The sequence below is a fragment of the Molothrus ater genome, chromosome 13, assembly GCF_012460135.2.
Source record: "Molothrus ater isolate BHLD 08-10-18 breed brown headed cowbird chromosome 13, BPBGC_Mater_1.1, whole genome shotgun sequence".
NCBI classification, from domain to species: domain Eukaryota; kingdom Metazoa; phylum Chordata; class Aves; order Passeriformes; family Icteridae; genus Molothrus; species Molothrus ater.
Window position 1 is genome coordinate 17,124,162 of NC_050490.2, and position 16,711 is coordinate 17,140,872.

Here is a 16,711-nt window from a genome sequence, read left to right on the forward strand (position 1 = left end):
TGAATAAAGCCAATATATTTTGGGTTTTCTTTGTTTTGAAGATTTTGATATCCAACATTTCCGTGTTGAGACATCTTCGGGCCCCATCTCTCAGTATGTTACAGCTCAATGGGTTTTTGGGGAACAGCCCAAATGTCTGTGTGGACATTAGTGTAAATAAAAAGGGCAACATTATTTTTTAGCTCTACAGCTCTGTGTTTGTAACTCAAATTTGACCAATTATGTTTCTGTTTCCAGTACTTCTGGGGCTGTATAAGAACACAGTTTCTCTTGTTCTCGAGCACTCATTGCTGTCAAAGGATAGGAATGAGGCAAAGCGTGAAGAATTCGGTCGTAACCAAATGAACACCATAGATGGGCAGACAGCCTTCATTGTAAGGTGTGGGGGGAGGCTGTCACTTATTGGTTCTGTATTGAGAAACCTACAGAAAAAATGTTCCAGCTGTTCCCTCCTAGCAGTGTGTTCAGCATACTTCAGGTATTTCCAGTTTAGTCTGAGCTGCTTGACAGTGTGCTGTGTAAAAACACCCTGGGTTTGGTAGATACTGAGTAGTTTCCAGTAGTTTCCCCTGAAAACAAGCACCAGCAGGGCTTGTCATTGGTTAGATACTGTGAATGATTTGCTAGCTTTGTGTTGTTCTGCTTCATTAATTTTTCCTTCCATCTGTGCCAAAAATTGATGATTATTCTTAGAATGCTTCAGTAGGGACATTGTTGTTGGCTCTCACTAGTAAGAGATTTTGTTTCTTATAGAGAATATATTCTGCTCTCTGAATTAGTATAGTTGTTGTTATATTTCTTGTATTATCTAACTTTTCATGCAGAAGTATCATTTTAAGTGATTTTTAAGCTACACATGATGAAATTGCATTTTTTAAAGTGTTCTTGATAGGTCATGTGTGTTGGTCATTTGCTTTTGACCCCTTAATCACAGCTATCACCTCTCTCTATTCTGTCAATAAATACTACTGAGTTTTTGTCCTTAAATTGTACCTGTCATGGTTTTGTTTCCAGTAATTATGAGAGTTGTGAAAAAAATAGTCCCTTTTGTTTCAGAAACCCATCACTGTCAAAGGATAGGAATGAGACAAAGGCCAAAGAAGTTAGTCATGACCAAATGAGTACCATAGATGGGCAGGCAGCTCAGCTTTTGATTCAATAGCTGTTGAATAACAAACATATATACTGCAGAAAAACAGTTGCCTTTTAAATAATCCTGTGAAACCTAGAATTAAAAGAATCAGATTTGCAAAAAAGATGGAATGGTTATTAAAGCAGGGGTTTGGGGAGCCTGAAATGTTTCAATTCAAATTATTGAACTTTGTGATTTTCTAAAGATCTGTTTATTTTTTTAAACTGTTGAAAAACAAAGTGTTAGAGATTAATAGTAATATATTGGCAAAGTTATTACTAGAAAATGTTATTACTAACTTGTTCTTTTTTGTGTGATAATTGTTTGTAACGTGCATGTTTATGCTTAAATTTTGAAGGTTCAACAGTTCATTGATTTGTAGAAATGTTTAGCTTGTCATTGCTTTGTAATAATCCAAATTAACTGTTAGATTTATTGTATTTATAAGCTTGTGAATTCATGTGAATACTTTTAGTTTTCTCTGTTTGAACTTTACATATTTGAGAAGTTTTGAGTAATTCTTTGGCACTGTAAATTATGTGATGTGTAAGAATTTAACACCATACTTTACAACAAATGGATGTTTTAAAACTGTAAGCTTAATAGAGTTTAAAAACTAACAGAATTAACTTTAATAAAAACCAACAAACTGCCGTGACAGAATTTTTCTGATGTGCTGTTTCTGCAAACACAGTTAATGCTAACGGCGCTGTCTCCTTGTTCCTCGTCTTCTCTCCCGCAGCCCGGCTTGCCCGCCCAGAACTTCTCCATGTCGGTGACGGTTCCGGTGTCCAATCCCAACACTTTAACCTACAGCAACCCCGGGAGCTCCCTGGTGTCCCCATCCCTGGCTGCCAGCTCCTCTCTGACGGACACCACCATGCTGTCCCCACCCCAGAGCACCCTGCACCGCAACGTGTCCCCCGGGGCGCCGCAGAGACCGCCCAGCGCCGGCAACGCAGGTGAGGCTGCTGCTGCTGCTGCTGCTGCTGCTGCTGCCCCTCCTTCCACACCTGGCCCTCCCCTGCCAGAGCCCACAGGAGCCCTCCTGACTAACAGGCTCTCAGTGCTGCCAGTGCATTTGCACAGCTCAAGTTTTGATGTACAGAATTCCACAGTACTGTCATGGGGCAAGTCAGTTTAATGCTCTGGCTTATTTTGATTAGGTGGAATGCTGGGGACAACTGATCTCTCAGTGCCAAATGGAGCTGGTACCAGTCCAGTGGGTAAGTGCAGTATCGTGTCTTTGTTATAATAAATAGTCTCGTGGTTTCAGTTTCTCAGTTTTTCAAAAGCAATTTTTTATTTTGACTCTTTGGAAAAAGGGGCTGTGGGAGAACAAAGGTCGTAATTTTTTTAGCTGCACTATTATTGTCAAGTTTTATAAATTATTATCAGGCATTTAACTTTTTACTGCTGTGCCCTTTCCACTTCAGTAATATTTGCCTTTTTTATTTAGTGGTTTTCAGTAGTAGCATGCTGCTGCTTTTGTGTTTCTCTACAGGTGTAATTACAGCATTCTAGAAACATCTTATGTTTGCCAAATCTGAACTATTGCACTAAAGGCAGCTCAGCTCAGTTCTCAAATTCAGTATTTGCAGGACCTGGATGTTTGATACTGGTTGTGGTGCCAATCAGAATGAAGCAAATACAGACTGTGTTGTTTGTATTGCCATGTGTATCTTGCTAATCATTTTCTAGCAATTACATGAAGAAAGCAATAAATCTTGGAAACTGATAGCTAGGATCTGTCTTAGTTTTGGATGATGATCAGAATTTCTTTTGAAAACAAATTAGAGATCTCGCCAAAAATCAAATCCACAATATTTTTTGGCCTTCAGTAAAAATATATGATAGCACTTTTTCATTTCAATGATATTTTGTCTCCCCTAAACAAAATTTAGCACTCTGATAGAGGGGCAGGCAGCCACTGAAATGTGTCGTGCCACAGACAGACAAAATAAATGACAGCTCACCCACTTTGGTCACATTCCTCCTGCGCCTCTGGAAGCCGTGCTGGCTGAAGGTCAGTTTTGCAAACACACCCAGCTCCCCTTGGGAAGTGTTCATAGCATGGAATTAGAGAAGCAACTGTTGACCTTTCAGTGTTTGCCCACTGGCTACTTAGTGTGGCAGCTGGGAAAAAGTTCTTTGAACATCAAGTCAAGCAATTGAATTGATGAATAAAAAATGCTGCAGCTCTCCAAGGCTGAAAGCACAGGATTGACTTTCCACTCTTTATCCACTCCTTGGCTATGTGCAGCAAAGATATGAAATATTAAAGAGTGGTTTCCATCAGGTAAGCAAGATTTTAAATGGAGGAAGCTTCCTCAGTTGAAAAAAGATTACTATTTTTAGAAACTGTAGAGGTCAGATGTTGATTTCCATAGAATTTTTCAAGTCAGACTAAATAAGTTTATTATCAGGCTGTTTCAGGCCTCTTTTCCCAAATCAGGCTTTATTAAGAGAAGCTTCAGATTTAAGACTCCTTCCTTCAATAAGCAAATAAAACAGTGGTTACAGTGCTTGCTCTAGGGTATCAAACTCTAGAAATGCCCAGTTACAGCAGCTTGGGGGACATATTTAATGCAGTAAAGTGTTTTCCTCCTTGCATTTATTAATAGTTTATGTAAAAAGTCAAAATGCATCACTTATCTCTTACTTTGCAGAATATCACACCCAAGATGTTATACATATACCCACTCACTTCTAGAAAGGTTTGTCATGCAAGTGAGAGTTGTGACTGTACAAGAACAGGGGAACATCTTTAGTGAAACTCAAATACCTGGTTAACACCAGAATGCTAAATTAGAGCGGTACCCAAAGTTGTCAGAGCTCCACTTGCTGTAAGTTCTGGCATAAAAACTTTGTAACTATTGACAGGTGCACAGGAACCTCAGTTACAGCCACAATCAAGAAATCATACGTAACCAGATTGACTAAATCTGCTGTCAACTTGAGCTTGACAGCTGCTGTTGAAATGTATCTCATGTTAATTATGTCTGCAGACAATAATGGTTTTAGTTTCTTGCTGCATTTATTGTAGAATTCACTTTTTTCTGCTTTTAGCTTCCAGGTTGGTTTTTTTTTTTTAAATTCTCAGGGATGTAGAATTCTCCTGTGGATTTAGTGAAAGGTCACATGCCAAATTTGCAGCTCACAATTTATAGGAGTGATGTCAGAGGTAAAGATGGAGTACTGGCATACCCATATTCCCATATATTCTCTTATAAATAAATAAAGGAAAACTCCATCTTCTTCAATATTATGAAGTTCTTGGGAATCTGAGGTTTTGTTCTCATTTTCTTGAAAGACACTTACATGCCTTTATCTCTTAGTAACAAGCAAGTAAAGGTTATCTTGCTTATTTGGGACCCAGTTCAAACAAAGATGTTGCATAAAATGGCTCATATTGAGTTCACACAAGTCCTTTTCTCAAGTCCTGTGTAACTTGATTGGAATGGAAATGATTTGCTTTAGCAGTCAATCTGCCAACTTAACAGTTTTTCTGTGGAAAATAACTTTGAGTAAAAATATCTGCATGTTGTAGCAAAGATTGGTAGGTGGTTTTTTATATCCAGAACAGAAAATTTTGTGATCACTTTATAATACTGAGAGCTTACTTCACATGCAGCTGTCATAACTCTGAAAAAGCATTTTCATTTTGTAATATTTTTAAAATTCTACCCACCACATAAAAAACATTTGCTGAAAATTTTTACTTGGCAAATATACCAGTTTTGAGAGGGAAAAAATGTCCAGCATTATAATGGAGTTTGCTCTAGAGCTAATTTATTTTTTCTGTTAATTAGATCAAATGTTTTTGAGCCAGATCATTGATGATCTTGTTGCTCCCTGGTCAATGTTCAGTGGGCATTAAACGTGCTCCAGGAGTCTCATAGCACCGGGATGGGGAGAACACTTCAGGCAAAGCAGAGCCTCATGTGCCCAGACACAGGGGAGAGTTTCTTTGGCTTAGGGATCGGTGGATGGATGGACGGATGGATGGATGGATGGATGGATGGATGGATGGATGGATGGATGGATGGATGGATGGATGGATGGATGGATGGATGGATGGATGGATGGATGGACGGATGGATGGACAGATGGATGACACTCCAGTTTGCCATGAGTTCTGCATTGCTGTGTTCCAGTAGATTGGTATCACCCATGAAGGATCCCCAGGTTCCCAGTGAAATGCACTTGCAGTGACCTTGTGCCATCCTTGAGGACTCTGAGAACCAGAAAAGCTCTGAAGCAGCACCACAGTTACTCAGTCTCTGCTTTTTCTTCCACACCTTTCACGTGTGGTGTTGAGCCAGAACCATCCCAAGGACCTGAGCTGGTTTTCAGTGCCGAGGCTGCATGAAAACCATAAACCTTGAGACCTAAGTTCTTCCCAGTTCCAGGGCATTCTTAAGGAATTTTTGGAAGTGGAGACTGTTTATGATTTCACAAAGACACAGTATTTTCTGTCTGTACATTTCCGTGTCAGTGAAATAGCCCTTCTGATCAATAGTGCAGATTAAGGACACAGTTAATCTTTTGGAAAAGAGGAAAAAAAGAAGAAGAAATTCTCTTTCCTCTGACATTTTTACCAGGAGAATGGATAAAAAGATCTGGTCTGCTTGAGTACTGAATTTCTCCTCTTTGTTCCAGAGCTATATGTTCTCTAATGTCCTCACTAATCTTTAGGTTCTAAGAATGTGAAGTAACCTCAGGAATACTGATTTCCTTTGGAGCAGAACTGAAGGGTATATCTGCTGGAAAAGCTGTGTCTGGTGAGCTGTTGGATCTCTGCTAAGAGTCAGTGTAGATCATGTGTGGTCTTTTATCCTGGCCCGAGGAGGGGTTTTGCAGAGGTGCCACTGACAGCTTGCACACACCTGTAAACTGCTTGGAGTTGCCAGAAAGGGATCAAGACAGAACTGGGAATAGCCACACCTGTAAATGGTTCCCTTTGTCTCGAGGGCTTGGCTGATGGGGGAGGATAAAAGAATCTCTGAGCTTGGTTTTGCACAAGTCTGAATCTGCAGCAATCTGGAGTGCACCAGAGGCTTCAATAACAGAAAGGCTCCCTGTGCACACCTTTCTAGTCGAGTTTGGTCTGTGAAATGAGAGACACCCCAGCAGGGGTGTGCAGCTGACTCCTGAAAAACACCTCTTGCAGTTTCAGGCAAATGTTCTGCGTTGATGCTATCAGCATCTTCCTTAAGAAAGCAGCTTTCTGCTGCCTCTGCCCCACTCTGCCATTTCCACCATGTCCCTTTGCCAGCCTGTTAAGCTGCATCAGCTCCAAGCCTTGGCCCTGTGGGAGAGGACCACCCTAGGAAAGCAGCTGCAAATAAACCCCGAGAGCACGTTCCTGCCTCAGGCTGTGCACTCCTGTGCTATTTCAGGGCTGGCCTTCCTCTGCAGTGTGACAGGTGGGAGCAGTCCCAGGCAGTGCTTCCCTGGTGAGAGCTCCTCACTTCCCAGCTGTGTGGAAGGGATCTGACTTCAGAGTGCTGCTAAGTACAGCCCACAGAGGTTCCTGCCTGCTCTCAGCAGTGTCAGGCCATGGTGGCTTTGCCTTGCTCTGGTCCCTGGCAGGACACAGGGCAGTGCAGCAGGCAGGGCTTCACCTCCTCCAGGGAAGGGGCTGAGGCATCCCTGAGGAACGTGCAGCCTATGGACTGCTACAGCTGCCAGGCTCTCCTGAAGGAAAGGGACTTCTGGGAGTGGGCAGAAAGGCTGCTGTTCCACAGGGTGGGAGCTGAACCTCTTCCTTTGCTAACAAAGGCTGATCCATCCTTCTCTCTCTGATTAAATCAGCTCACAAGAAATGAGTGGCTGAAGTCGGCATTAAAAATGTGCTGGCAAGAAGAAAGAAAGTATTTTTTTTTTTTTTACTGTAGCTCTTTCTCCTTGGAAACCACCCATCTGCATGACATGAGGTCAGTTCAGCCCCTGAACTAGCCTTGGTTTCAGTTGAAATTTCACATCTTGCTATGTGTGTTTGTTGTCTTAGCAAAATTTCTGATTTACTGAGAGGTACATGACGATTCTGGTTAGAATTTGCTACACAGAGAACAAATTATTAATCTCCCAGCTGGGTTAAAGTAAATCTCAACATTTACATAATGTCCCCTTGGCCAGGATACACTGCCACATCCCAGGTTGCTGTAAACATGTCATTCCTCTCCTCCTTTCTTTGCCACTCTTTACATGGGCTTTTAATAGACACACAGAAATCAGCAAGTTTAGGAAGTAAACTGATGTAATTAACTGTAATCTGTCTAATTGACAGAAGACCTAAAGGACATCCAGTTGCTGTTGGTGATGTTTCACTCAGCTACAAGAGCAATATGCCTTTATTTAGGTTTGCTATTGCATTCTGAACAATAACCACCCCTTTAAATTCTAAATATCCTTGAAAATTCTTTCTCCTTTTATGTAGCTGTAGGCAAAAGAAAATTTCCAACAACCTGGGAAATTAGCTCTTTTTAAAGTTCTGTAACATGACTAAGCATTCCCTTGACATTTAGTCATGTGTATTTTTTTTTTGCTGCCTTCTAATACCTAAAGTACTGCCTTAGAAGCATAAATCTTACATGTTAGACATATTTCAAGACCTTATATTACTATCAAAGGTAAATTTTAACTCTAATTGTAGTATTTTAACTCTAATTGTAATCTGAGGTATTGATTTGTAAAGATCAGTAGAAATACATTTATATCAGATTCCTTGAGATATTACAGTAAATTCTTTCCAAAGCTAATATAGAACTGGAGCTTTTTGAAACAATAGTAGAATCAGCAGTGAGTGCTGTACAGAGCTGAAAATGGCAGGAATGGCATATGCTGTTTTTAATTTGCACTTGAATCTGTCATACTAACCCCAAAGTAAACAAATTGAGCAACTCATGCACACAGAAATGCTATTGTTGGTTTTACTTGCAATATGTCCCCTTGCCCAAGGTTCTTCATGTAAATGTTTTCCTCCAGTAGATCTTATCTGGCCTCCTGATGCCGTGTGAATCAATGGCTTGTTGCAAACACAATTTTCAGTTTTCTTCTAATTGGGTGATGTCTGTTGGCTTTTATGATGTCACTGGAGGCATAAATATTTATTTACTACGATCCTTACTTTTGCTTAATCTTACATGGCTTAGCTGCTTGTCCACAATTATTCCAAAACTGTGTATAACTGTGTTCAGTCTTTCTCTAAAATGAACAACAAACAAACAAAAAAACCCCCAGAAAACCAAAATTAACAAAAAAAAAACAACAACAAAAAAACTACCACAAAACAACCAACCCCCCCCCCAAAAAAAAACCCCAAAAAAACCCAAAAAACCAAAAGACCCACACCAAAAAAGAAAGATTAATGGCATCAATGCCTGTAATTTATTCCTTGAGTAGTAATAAGTACATGGAGTACTTTCCAGCCACGTGTGTTCATTGTTTCAGCTGATGTGATTTATATAGTGAAATATGAGTCTGGCTCATGTAATTGAATGCTGTGTCTTGGGCTGCAGGACAGTAAATGAGATTAAGCTGTATTATGTCTCTGAAGGCAGAATATCCAGTTGGTATCATGGGTGGCATGTAACATTTCACTTCAGAAAAGGTGTTGCTTCAAAAGTAAACACTTTCTGACTAAACAAGAAGTAAGCTAATGTACGTTGGCAGGTTTTGTTATCATCAAATCTAATTAAATTATGATTCATATAATTGAGAGCTTATATTTGCATTGGTGTCTGTTTTCCAAAGGACTGTTTTGAACATGCTTTCACGTCTGTTTTAAGGAATTAGAGTTAAATAAAACTCTTCCTTCGGAACTAAAAATGGTTGTATTTTTACACATATGTGGGATTTTATATTCTGTTCCGATTTCCAGTTTGAAAACATTTTTAAACATAAAGTATTGTCTTTGGGGAAGATCTATAGCAGGTGGGGTAGAAACAATTTCTGTATTCTATGAAATAGTAAGTAGAATTTATGGGGTTATTAAGGCCTCGGTTTGGCAAAGGGCTGTGTAGTTGCATCATCCTGTACTCATTATCTTTTTCTGGCTCCTGACCTTGCTCTAAGAAATACCACACATTTAGTTATCCTTTCACTCTTAACTGGTAATTTGATTTTCTTATTAGATTATTAAAAGGAAAAAGGCTTGAAGTTTCATACTAAAAAGGAATATTCTGCACTCTTATTGCAGCCCCAGCATATGATCCTTCAGGTGATCGATACAGACACTCCAGTGTTTGCTCAATGTTCAGAGCCAGCTCTTTATCACAAAGGGCTGCTATTGGATTCATACCCATAGTATTGCACACTTAGGAGATTTTTTTATTACTGTTTCTCCCATTTTAATTTATTCTAAACACTCCTTTTGAGAAGTGCTCAGCCTTTTGTCAGAAGAAATGCTTTGGCTGCCCTGCTGCCGCCTGATACTGCGCAGAGCAGGCAGTGGCAGAGAGTTTGTTGTTTTTGACAGCACCACTAAAAGCATGAAATGTTTCTGAAGGATTGGCAGAGCCCTGGAATAAGGGCTCAGGAAATGACTGGATTGGGTGTGGAAGAGAGACACTGTCCAGATTTAACACACGGGCTACCGAAATACTTGAACCGGAGGACAGGAAATGGTATCATAGGATGGCCCAAAGTGTACAGAACCCCACTGTTTGTACAGAGTGGGATTGTTGGGCAGCTGAAACCGCTCAGAACTCACAGCCCTGCCTTGGAAAGGTGACACTGACAGCCCCAGTGAGTAATAAAATGCTATTTATTGTTGCATTAAAGCCCAGACTTTACTTCCATTGTAACAGTAAGTTCTTTAAATGCTCTGGCATTTTTGCTGAAAATGGGAGGTGCCATAAGAAAGTTTCAGATATAATTTGGTGAATATTATGCCATTTTCTGGCATTTTTCCTCCCTAGAGTGTTTGCAAATCCATTTAATTTTTACTCTGTCCATTGTGTAGGATGTCTCTCAGTCTCTGCAGGCTGGCTGTAGCTCATGCTGCTCTCATTTATAATGGATAGGAATTGATGCATAACTGTGTTAACAAAATCAAGATTCTACGAAAACCATCTCTGTTTCAGGAACCTTAAGGGTAGCACAGAACTGAATTTCTCCTTTTGGCTTGTTGGTTTTTCCATGTGACCCAGCTGTGGAGAGTTTTCTCCTACCAGTCAAGAGTATATTTAGCTCTAGTGTGTATTCTCAGCTCCAGCCCAACTTTTCAACCATTCCACCTAAATTTTATCTCTAACCTAGAAGCATCTGAATAAATTCTGCTGTTTTCTGCTGAGGGATGTAGATCCTTTAATCACAAAATCAGTTTTTGCTGTGGTTTTTAATACAGAAGGAAGAATGCTGACATTAAAAACTTTGCTTTCTGCTGTGTTCCTTCTTTCCCCCATAAGTTCTGAGTTAAAAGTCATATTCCCATACCTCCTATGCAAATGCTTCAGGAAAGTACTAAATTAGAATGACTCCTCCTTGCTCCGTTAACCTTGGAAAACTCAAGGGACATATCAGATCATCCATGTATGGTCAGGCTTTTGGCACAGTGGGAAATGCACATAGTGAGTAAATCCAGAGGAGGCCTCCTCACAGCATCCTGGTGAATTCCCATCGAGGTTCTCAGTGTGCCCTGGCTGAGTATCTTGGTGGTACCAGGCACCTCCATGAAGTTTTTTGCCCTTGCTTTTGCCCTTGCCAGACATGTTGCTGTTCTTCCTTCTTGCTGTGCTTTTAAAGGCATTAAAATGTTGCTAAAGAAGTTAGAATGTGACACTGACAACTTTCTTATTTTAATTGCTTTTAGATTAATATGTATTTAATGCAATAAAATTGGATTGGGCATAGGGGCCTGTTCAAATTAGAATAATAGTGCAAAATTCATGCCAGCGTGGCGCTATGGGCGATTAAGAGAGAATTTCCCACACAGTGAACTTTGTCTCACAGACTTTTCCCTGATTGTGCCTATAAAAGCTGCTTTCAGACCTGCAGTGTTAGTGCAAACAGAATCTTACTATGAATTGTGTTTATTTATACACACACACACAGGTTCTGTAGGGTGAACTATGGGGTTCCCTGTTGCAAAATTCTCCTTAACAACTTTTTTTCTGTTTGCAGCTGAATAAGGTTTGTGTATTTTGGGAATTGTTGCTATAAATATGTTTCTGTGATTGGAATGTGGCTTTAAAGTTTTTTCTGAGAAATATATTTTGGTTAACGTGATTGGTGCTTCTGTCAGGATGGGAAAATAGAATACTGGGCACTTGACTGATTTACTGCCTTGGTGCTGTTTTCTGGTCAGTTCTGAGTGTAAGCTGAGGCCTCTACCTTGAGCGTGTTCAACTCTTGGAGATTTCAGTGCTGAATCCTGGACCTGTAGGATTTAGCTTGCCCAATTCCACTTAAAATGAGTACCAGGAGTAAGACAAAGACTTTGTTAAACCTATGGGCATAAATGATGTGTATATCTGGAATGAATTTGAAGGGAAAGGATTTGTTCCCCCATTGCTAAATATAATTATCAGACAGTATGTATTGATGCTGAAATTAGTCCTACATGTCGTGGAGGTATACGAAGAATAAATTTGAGAAACAGAGACTTTAAGAGCTGATCTTTTGTTCTCACAGCAGCAATTCAGCGTAGTCCATGCTCTCTCTGTGGGGGTGGGGACCAAGTGGGGTTGTGCAAAACCCTCACTTTTCTGCAGGCTCAGCCTGGAGGAGCTTCAAAGGGCAAACGAAACACAACGGATGTTATTAGAAATAGTTCTTTGGCAATTTGCTCTTCTCAGCGTTTAAGCTGCCACAGCGTGCCCTTGAAGTGATATTCCCTTTCCATATTGATCCTCTGGTCAGAGTGGTTTGTGTTTGTTCAATTGTTCAATACTCAGCCCCTTGTGGGAAGTTTGTTATCGGAAGTTTTACGAAATAAATATTTCATAACTGCTACGTGAGCACCAAAATTTTGTATCGTCCTTCTCCTCAGTCTTACGGTCCATTGGTTTTTCCTCTTTCAGGAAATGGGTTTGTGAATTCCCGAGCTTCACCAAGTCTACTTGGTACCAGTGGTGGTGGGAATGGCCTAGGCAAAGTCATGCCTACAAAGTCCCCACCTCCACCAGGAGGAGGAAACCTTGGCATGAACAACCGCAAACCCGACCTCCGTGTCGTCATCCCACCCTCCAGCAAGGGCATGATGCCACCACTGGTGAGTTCAAACATTTAGAGTTCTGGGTCTGGCTTTGTGGAAATGGGCTGTTCTGCCCACAGGCACAGGGAGAAACTGTCTCACCTGCTTACCATAGGGTACAGGAATAGAGGGGTGTTTGTATTTTGAAACGCCACTGATGAAAATCAGAAGTACAGATTGTGATGTGGGGAGAATTCAGCTTGTAAGGAATTTTTACAGCTGTAAAACAGCAGTCTGACCTGAATGTGGTAAGAGCACAATCATAGAGACAGGGCCGGGGTGTTTTGATCTGACATCCCTCTGACTTGGTACTGAGAACTCCGGTGGTTTGGAGGATGTGGGTTTTAAAAAGGGTTATCCATTATTCTGTGGAGGAATGGCTGATCTTATTGGTGATGTGAGCTCTATTAATGTGCCCTAAAGCACATTTTGTACCTGTTTTTCCTGGGTCGTAATGGCTGTGGGATGTGAAGTGCAGCCTCTGTGGTGAGGAAGGGCTGAGAGCAGCCCTGCTGTGATGTGGCACCGTGGAACGTGCCCTTGCCTGTCCTCGGGGCTCTCGTGTCCCCAGCGGGGCCATCAAAGGGCACTGAGTGCTCTGCAGGGCTGCTCTGCTCTCTGGCATCTGGCACCAGGGTTTGTCCAGCCAGGCTGGGAATAGCACACGGGTTTGTGTCAGCCATGAGGCAGCCACGGCCTCAAGCCCAGAACAGGTCTTGCAGGAAGTGTTACTGGGTTTTTCCTTTAATTTACTTGGCCAAATCCTTTGGTCCTCGTTTTTTGCTGCCATGTAGAAATTTTCAGTGTCTCTGTGGATGTTTTCTGTATATGGAAGAATGGGCCATAACCAGGAGGAGCAGGATATAAACAACACAAGTACTCTCTGTATAATTCCTATTTGTCTTTAAGCTACAACAAGTGCTTACATTTGTTACTAGTACTCATGATGAATAATGCCAAATTAATCCAAGTAACAAAAGCTATAATTAGCCTCAGAGTAATGATTCTTGAAAAAAAAAGGTTTTTCTAGGAATACTGAAGTGTAGGAGAGATAGGAAGTACACTGGCTGATCATTACAGTGACAATTACGCTTTTAATTAGAAATAGAAGCATTAATTCAGTTCTGATGTTAGTGGTGCACAGCACCTGTTTAATGTTGTGTTGCAAAGAACAACATCACATTCAGCTTTGGGTTTGTCTGTGTTTTTGGGGGAATTAGGAGATTTCAGAGTAGATGCTGGCATGGAATGATGGTTGTATGTGACCAGTATTTTGTTGCTGAGCTGGTTATTGGATCAGTGCAGGCAGAGACTGCCGTGCTGCACCTCCCCGTGTGCAGCCGTGTCCTTGGGGTCACCAGGCTCTTGCTGCACCAATTTCCCCAAAGCCATTGTTTGCTCAGTACAGCAGGTTTTATGTGACACGAATTTCATCAAATATTACATTTCTAGCAGTATTATCCACAGAATCGGGTAGCAAATCCACATTATTAATTAAAATGAATCAAAATCCTGAAGCACAAACGTGACTTTGTCTTTCATTTGGAAGCAATGCTATTTTTAGTAACTGTGTTATCCCTCTTGTTTGCTGAGTACAGTCGGAGGAGGATGAATTGGAGTTGGTGAGTTTGGGCTGTTGTTTGCTGAGAGACAGCAAGATGCTGGAAATGTCTTTCACTACAGCTTTTTAACTGTAGTTTCATTACATATTTCAAATAATTCCAGTGTTCCCTTGGTAGCAGACAAAAATATATTTGTTTTATCAAACTAAAAACCTGACCAATTCAAGTTGAAAACACGTTCAAAGTCAGTGCTTGCCATTTGTAAACTTCCAATTTTTTTCCCCGAAAATGTTTCTGTTTTTCTTGGAGGGAACATTGGAAAAGAGCCTTACAAAGTAACTGTCCATGTGTATAGGATGTGTACTGCCTTCTGTATGAAATACAAATAATCACTTCCTACCCCCTCAATTATTGGAATATTTTTAGGAAGTGGCTTCACTTGTGAAGTTCTTCAGATTGTAACACCAGCCCTGTGTTACTTCTCTTCCTTTCAAGGAGATGACATCATTGCTGGTGAGGTCACCTTTTTGGAGGTTAGAATTATTTCATCCTGCGTGAGATTATCAAACCACAGGGGTGTTCCCTGTTTACCAAAAGGAACAGAGAATTGCAAATGAATAATTCTACCTTTTTTTCCAGTGGAAAGACATTCTGCTTTTAAAAGGAAACTCTTGGGATTTGAGTGTTTTCTATTTTTTTTTCCCTAAAGGTTTTAACATTTGGCATTCTGTCTGGAAAATCAACGTAAGGCTAAAATAATTCGTAACTTATTTTTAGAGCAAATTTCAAATTGTTTGGCTGCTGTGGCACAAACCAGGCACAAGATGCTGTGTCAGAATCACAGAGAAATAAATCGACCTCTTGCAGACCTTGACTTCTTGTTGAACATGGACCTGTTGCTCATATGAGGCTCTAATTGCATGAAAGCATGGAAAATTAGTGATTTAGATAAATTTCTTGATGAATGCATGCTGCTGGTTGATTTTTACCTTAAACATGAGAAATAGATATAAAAAGTAAGGGAAAACGGTTTTTGAAATTCAAATTGAAGTTTTTAAGCATTATTGGGATGTCTTCCTAATTGAGCAGTGAAAGAGCTCTCCCACTTTCCTCTTGTCTTCAGAGTGGAGTGTCTGGTTTTCAGCGCAAGAAGGAATCTCAGTGTAAAAACACTTGATCAGATATCATTGGGATTGGGATTGGGATTGAATTGGATTGGGATTGGGATTGGGATTGGGATTGGGATGCGAGCCCCTGGCCCCTGCCCAGCGCAGGCGGGCGCTGGAGCCGCGAGGATGCCGTGTGCGGCGTGGGCCATCTAGTGATGGAAGCGGGAGCAGCTCTGCCAGGAGCAGCACAGGGAAAGGTGCAGGGTCTGCCTCCAACGCGGCAAACAAACACAGGCCACACCTGCAGGCTCCTGTCTGCTGCTCATCCCTGTGTCGGGAAGCAGCTCCAGATCCCAGCTCTGAGCACTCACTCTGTGGTTGGAGCTGAGCGCTGAATGTGAAAAGCAGCTACCAATGGTAGCAGAGCATGAAATAAAGATACTGAATTCTTCCTGCTGCATTTGCACCAGTTAAAAAGATTAAAAAGAAAAAAATCCTGAAATTTGTCATGCAAGGACAACAAATATTGGGCTCATCTAAGTATTAGTATTGCTTAGTGTCTTTGTGTGGCTGAGTGTTCCAAGAATTATATTCAGAAAGAATTTACCTCAGAAAACCACCTTTATTAGCCACTCAAAAAAAAAAAAAATCCCATAAGGAAATCCTTTGGTCTGGATTGTTTCCCAGTATATTCCTCTTTACTTTTCCATTATGCAGTAATCCCAACTTTATAGGCAGCCATCCAAGAAAGCTTTGGAGAAAGGTCAATTCCTGACAGTCACAAAAATCTGCTCTAATAACATCTCTTTATGCCAGATAAACTTGGTCTAGGGGAGATTTTCAGAAGTACGTAAGTGATTTAAAGGGATCAGTTACAGAAAATCAGAGGGGCTTTCTCTGGGAGCTTTGAAACCTGGGAGCTCTGAAGCAGAGTGGGCACATCTGCCAATGTGTGTGTTAGGCAATAAATGCCAAAGAGCCCCCAAATCCTCAGGAGGCTCAAAGATGGGAATTCAAGAGCAGCCAGACACAAGAGAGATCAGAAGCTGGCAGCCAGTGACAGCTGTGGCTAATTTTAATATGGGAGCTGTGATATATATTTCTTTCTTCAAATGGGAAAGATACAAGATTGATAACCCTCAATTCATCTTCATAAATTTAAGCTTAAATTGAACACAGCCCCATTTCTGTACCTGCTCATTCTGATATTTTTAAGGGAATGATGCATTTTTAATGCTGCTCGTTCTCTCAAGATTAGAGTGGAGAAAAAATTTAAGTGCTGCAGATCCTGAAATATCTGTGTCTGAAATAAGGGAAAGGAGTAGTAACTTCAGTCTTGTAAAGTTATGAAATGGATTCCTACCAGAGATGAGAAACTGCTCCTTTTGTAGCAAATATTTTTTCCGAGATAGAGAGAAGTTTGCTTTAAGAAAACATATTTCCAGCAGATTGAAACCCAGCTCCTTGTAGAAATACAGGGTGTAGAAACTACTGCTCTTTCTAAGAATTCTGCAGATAAAAGTAATCATCTGTTCTTGAAAAATAAAACCCTAGCATTTTCTCTTCTTGACAGTATTTGTCATGGCCAAATGGTGTTGAACCTCCTATTTTTCAGGAATATTTGCAGTTATCACCGTGGAGAGCAGAACATTCTGTGGCAGCAGCTTTGCTGTCTGGTGCTGTTCACCAAAGTGTTTAATTAATTTTC

The 16,711-nt window shown here is 40.8% G+C and overlaps 1 protein-coding gene across 6 annotated transcripts in view; it reads left to right on the forward strand.

Moving 5' to 3' along the window:
- The window catches only part of MEF2A (myocyte enhancer factor 2A), an 81,385-nt gene that overhangs the window by 56,781 nt on the left and 7,893 nt on the right, over positions 1-16,711 (forward strand). For 4 of the 6 annotated variants that reach the window (XM_036389967.2, XM_036389961.2, XM_036389963.1 and 1 more), the window contains 4 exons: positions 1,875-2,094; positions 2,299-2,358; positions 12,160-12,350; positions 13,931-13,954. In XM_036389967.2, the coding sequence (XP_036245860.1) occupies positions 1,875-2,094; positions 2,299-2,358; positions 12,160-12,350; positions 13,931-13,954 (495 nt within the window). The remainder of the gene's footprint in view (positions 1-1,874; positions 2,095-2,298; positions 2,359-12,159; positions 12,351-13,930; positions 13,955-16,711) is intronic. The other 2 variants (XM_036389965.2, XM_036389966.2) reach the window with 1 other exon arrangement.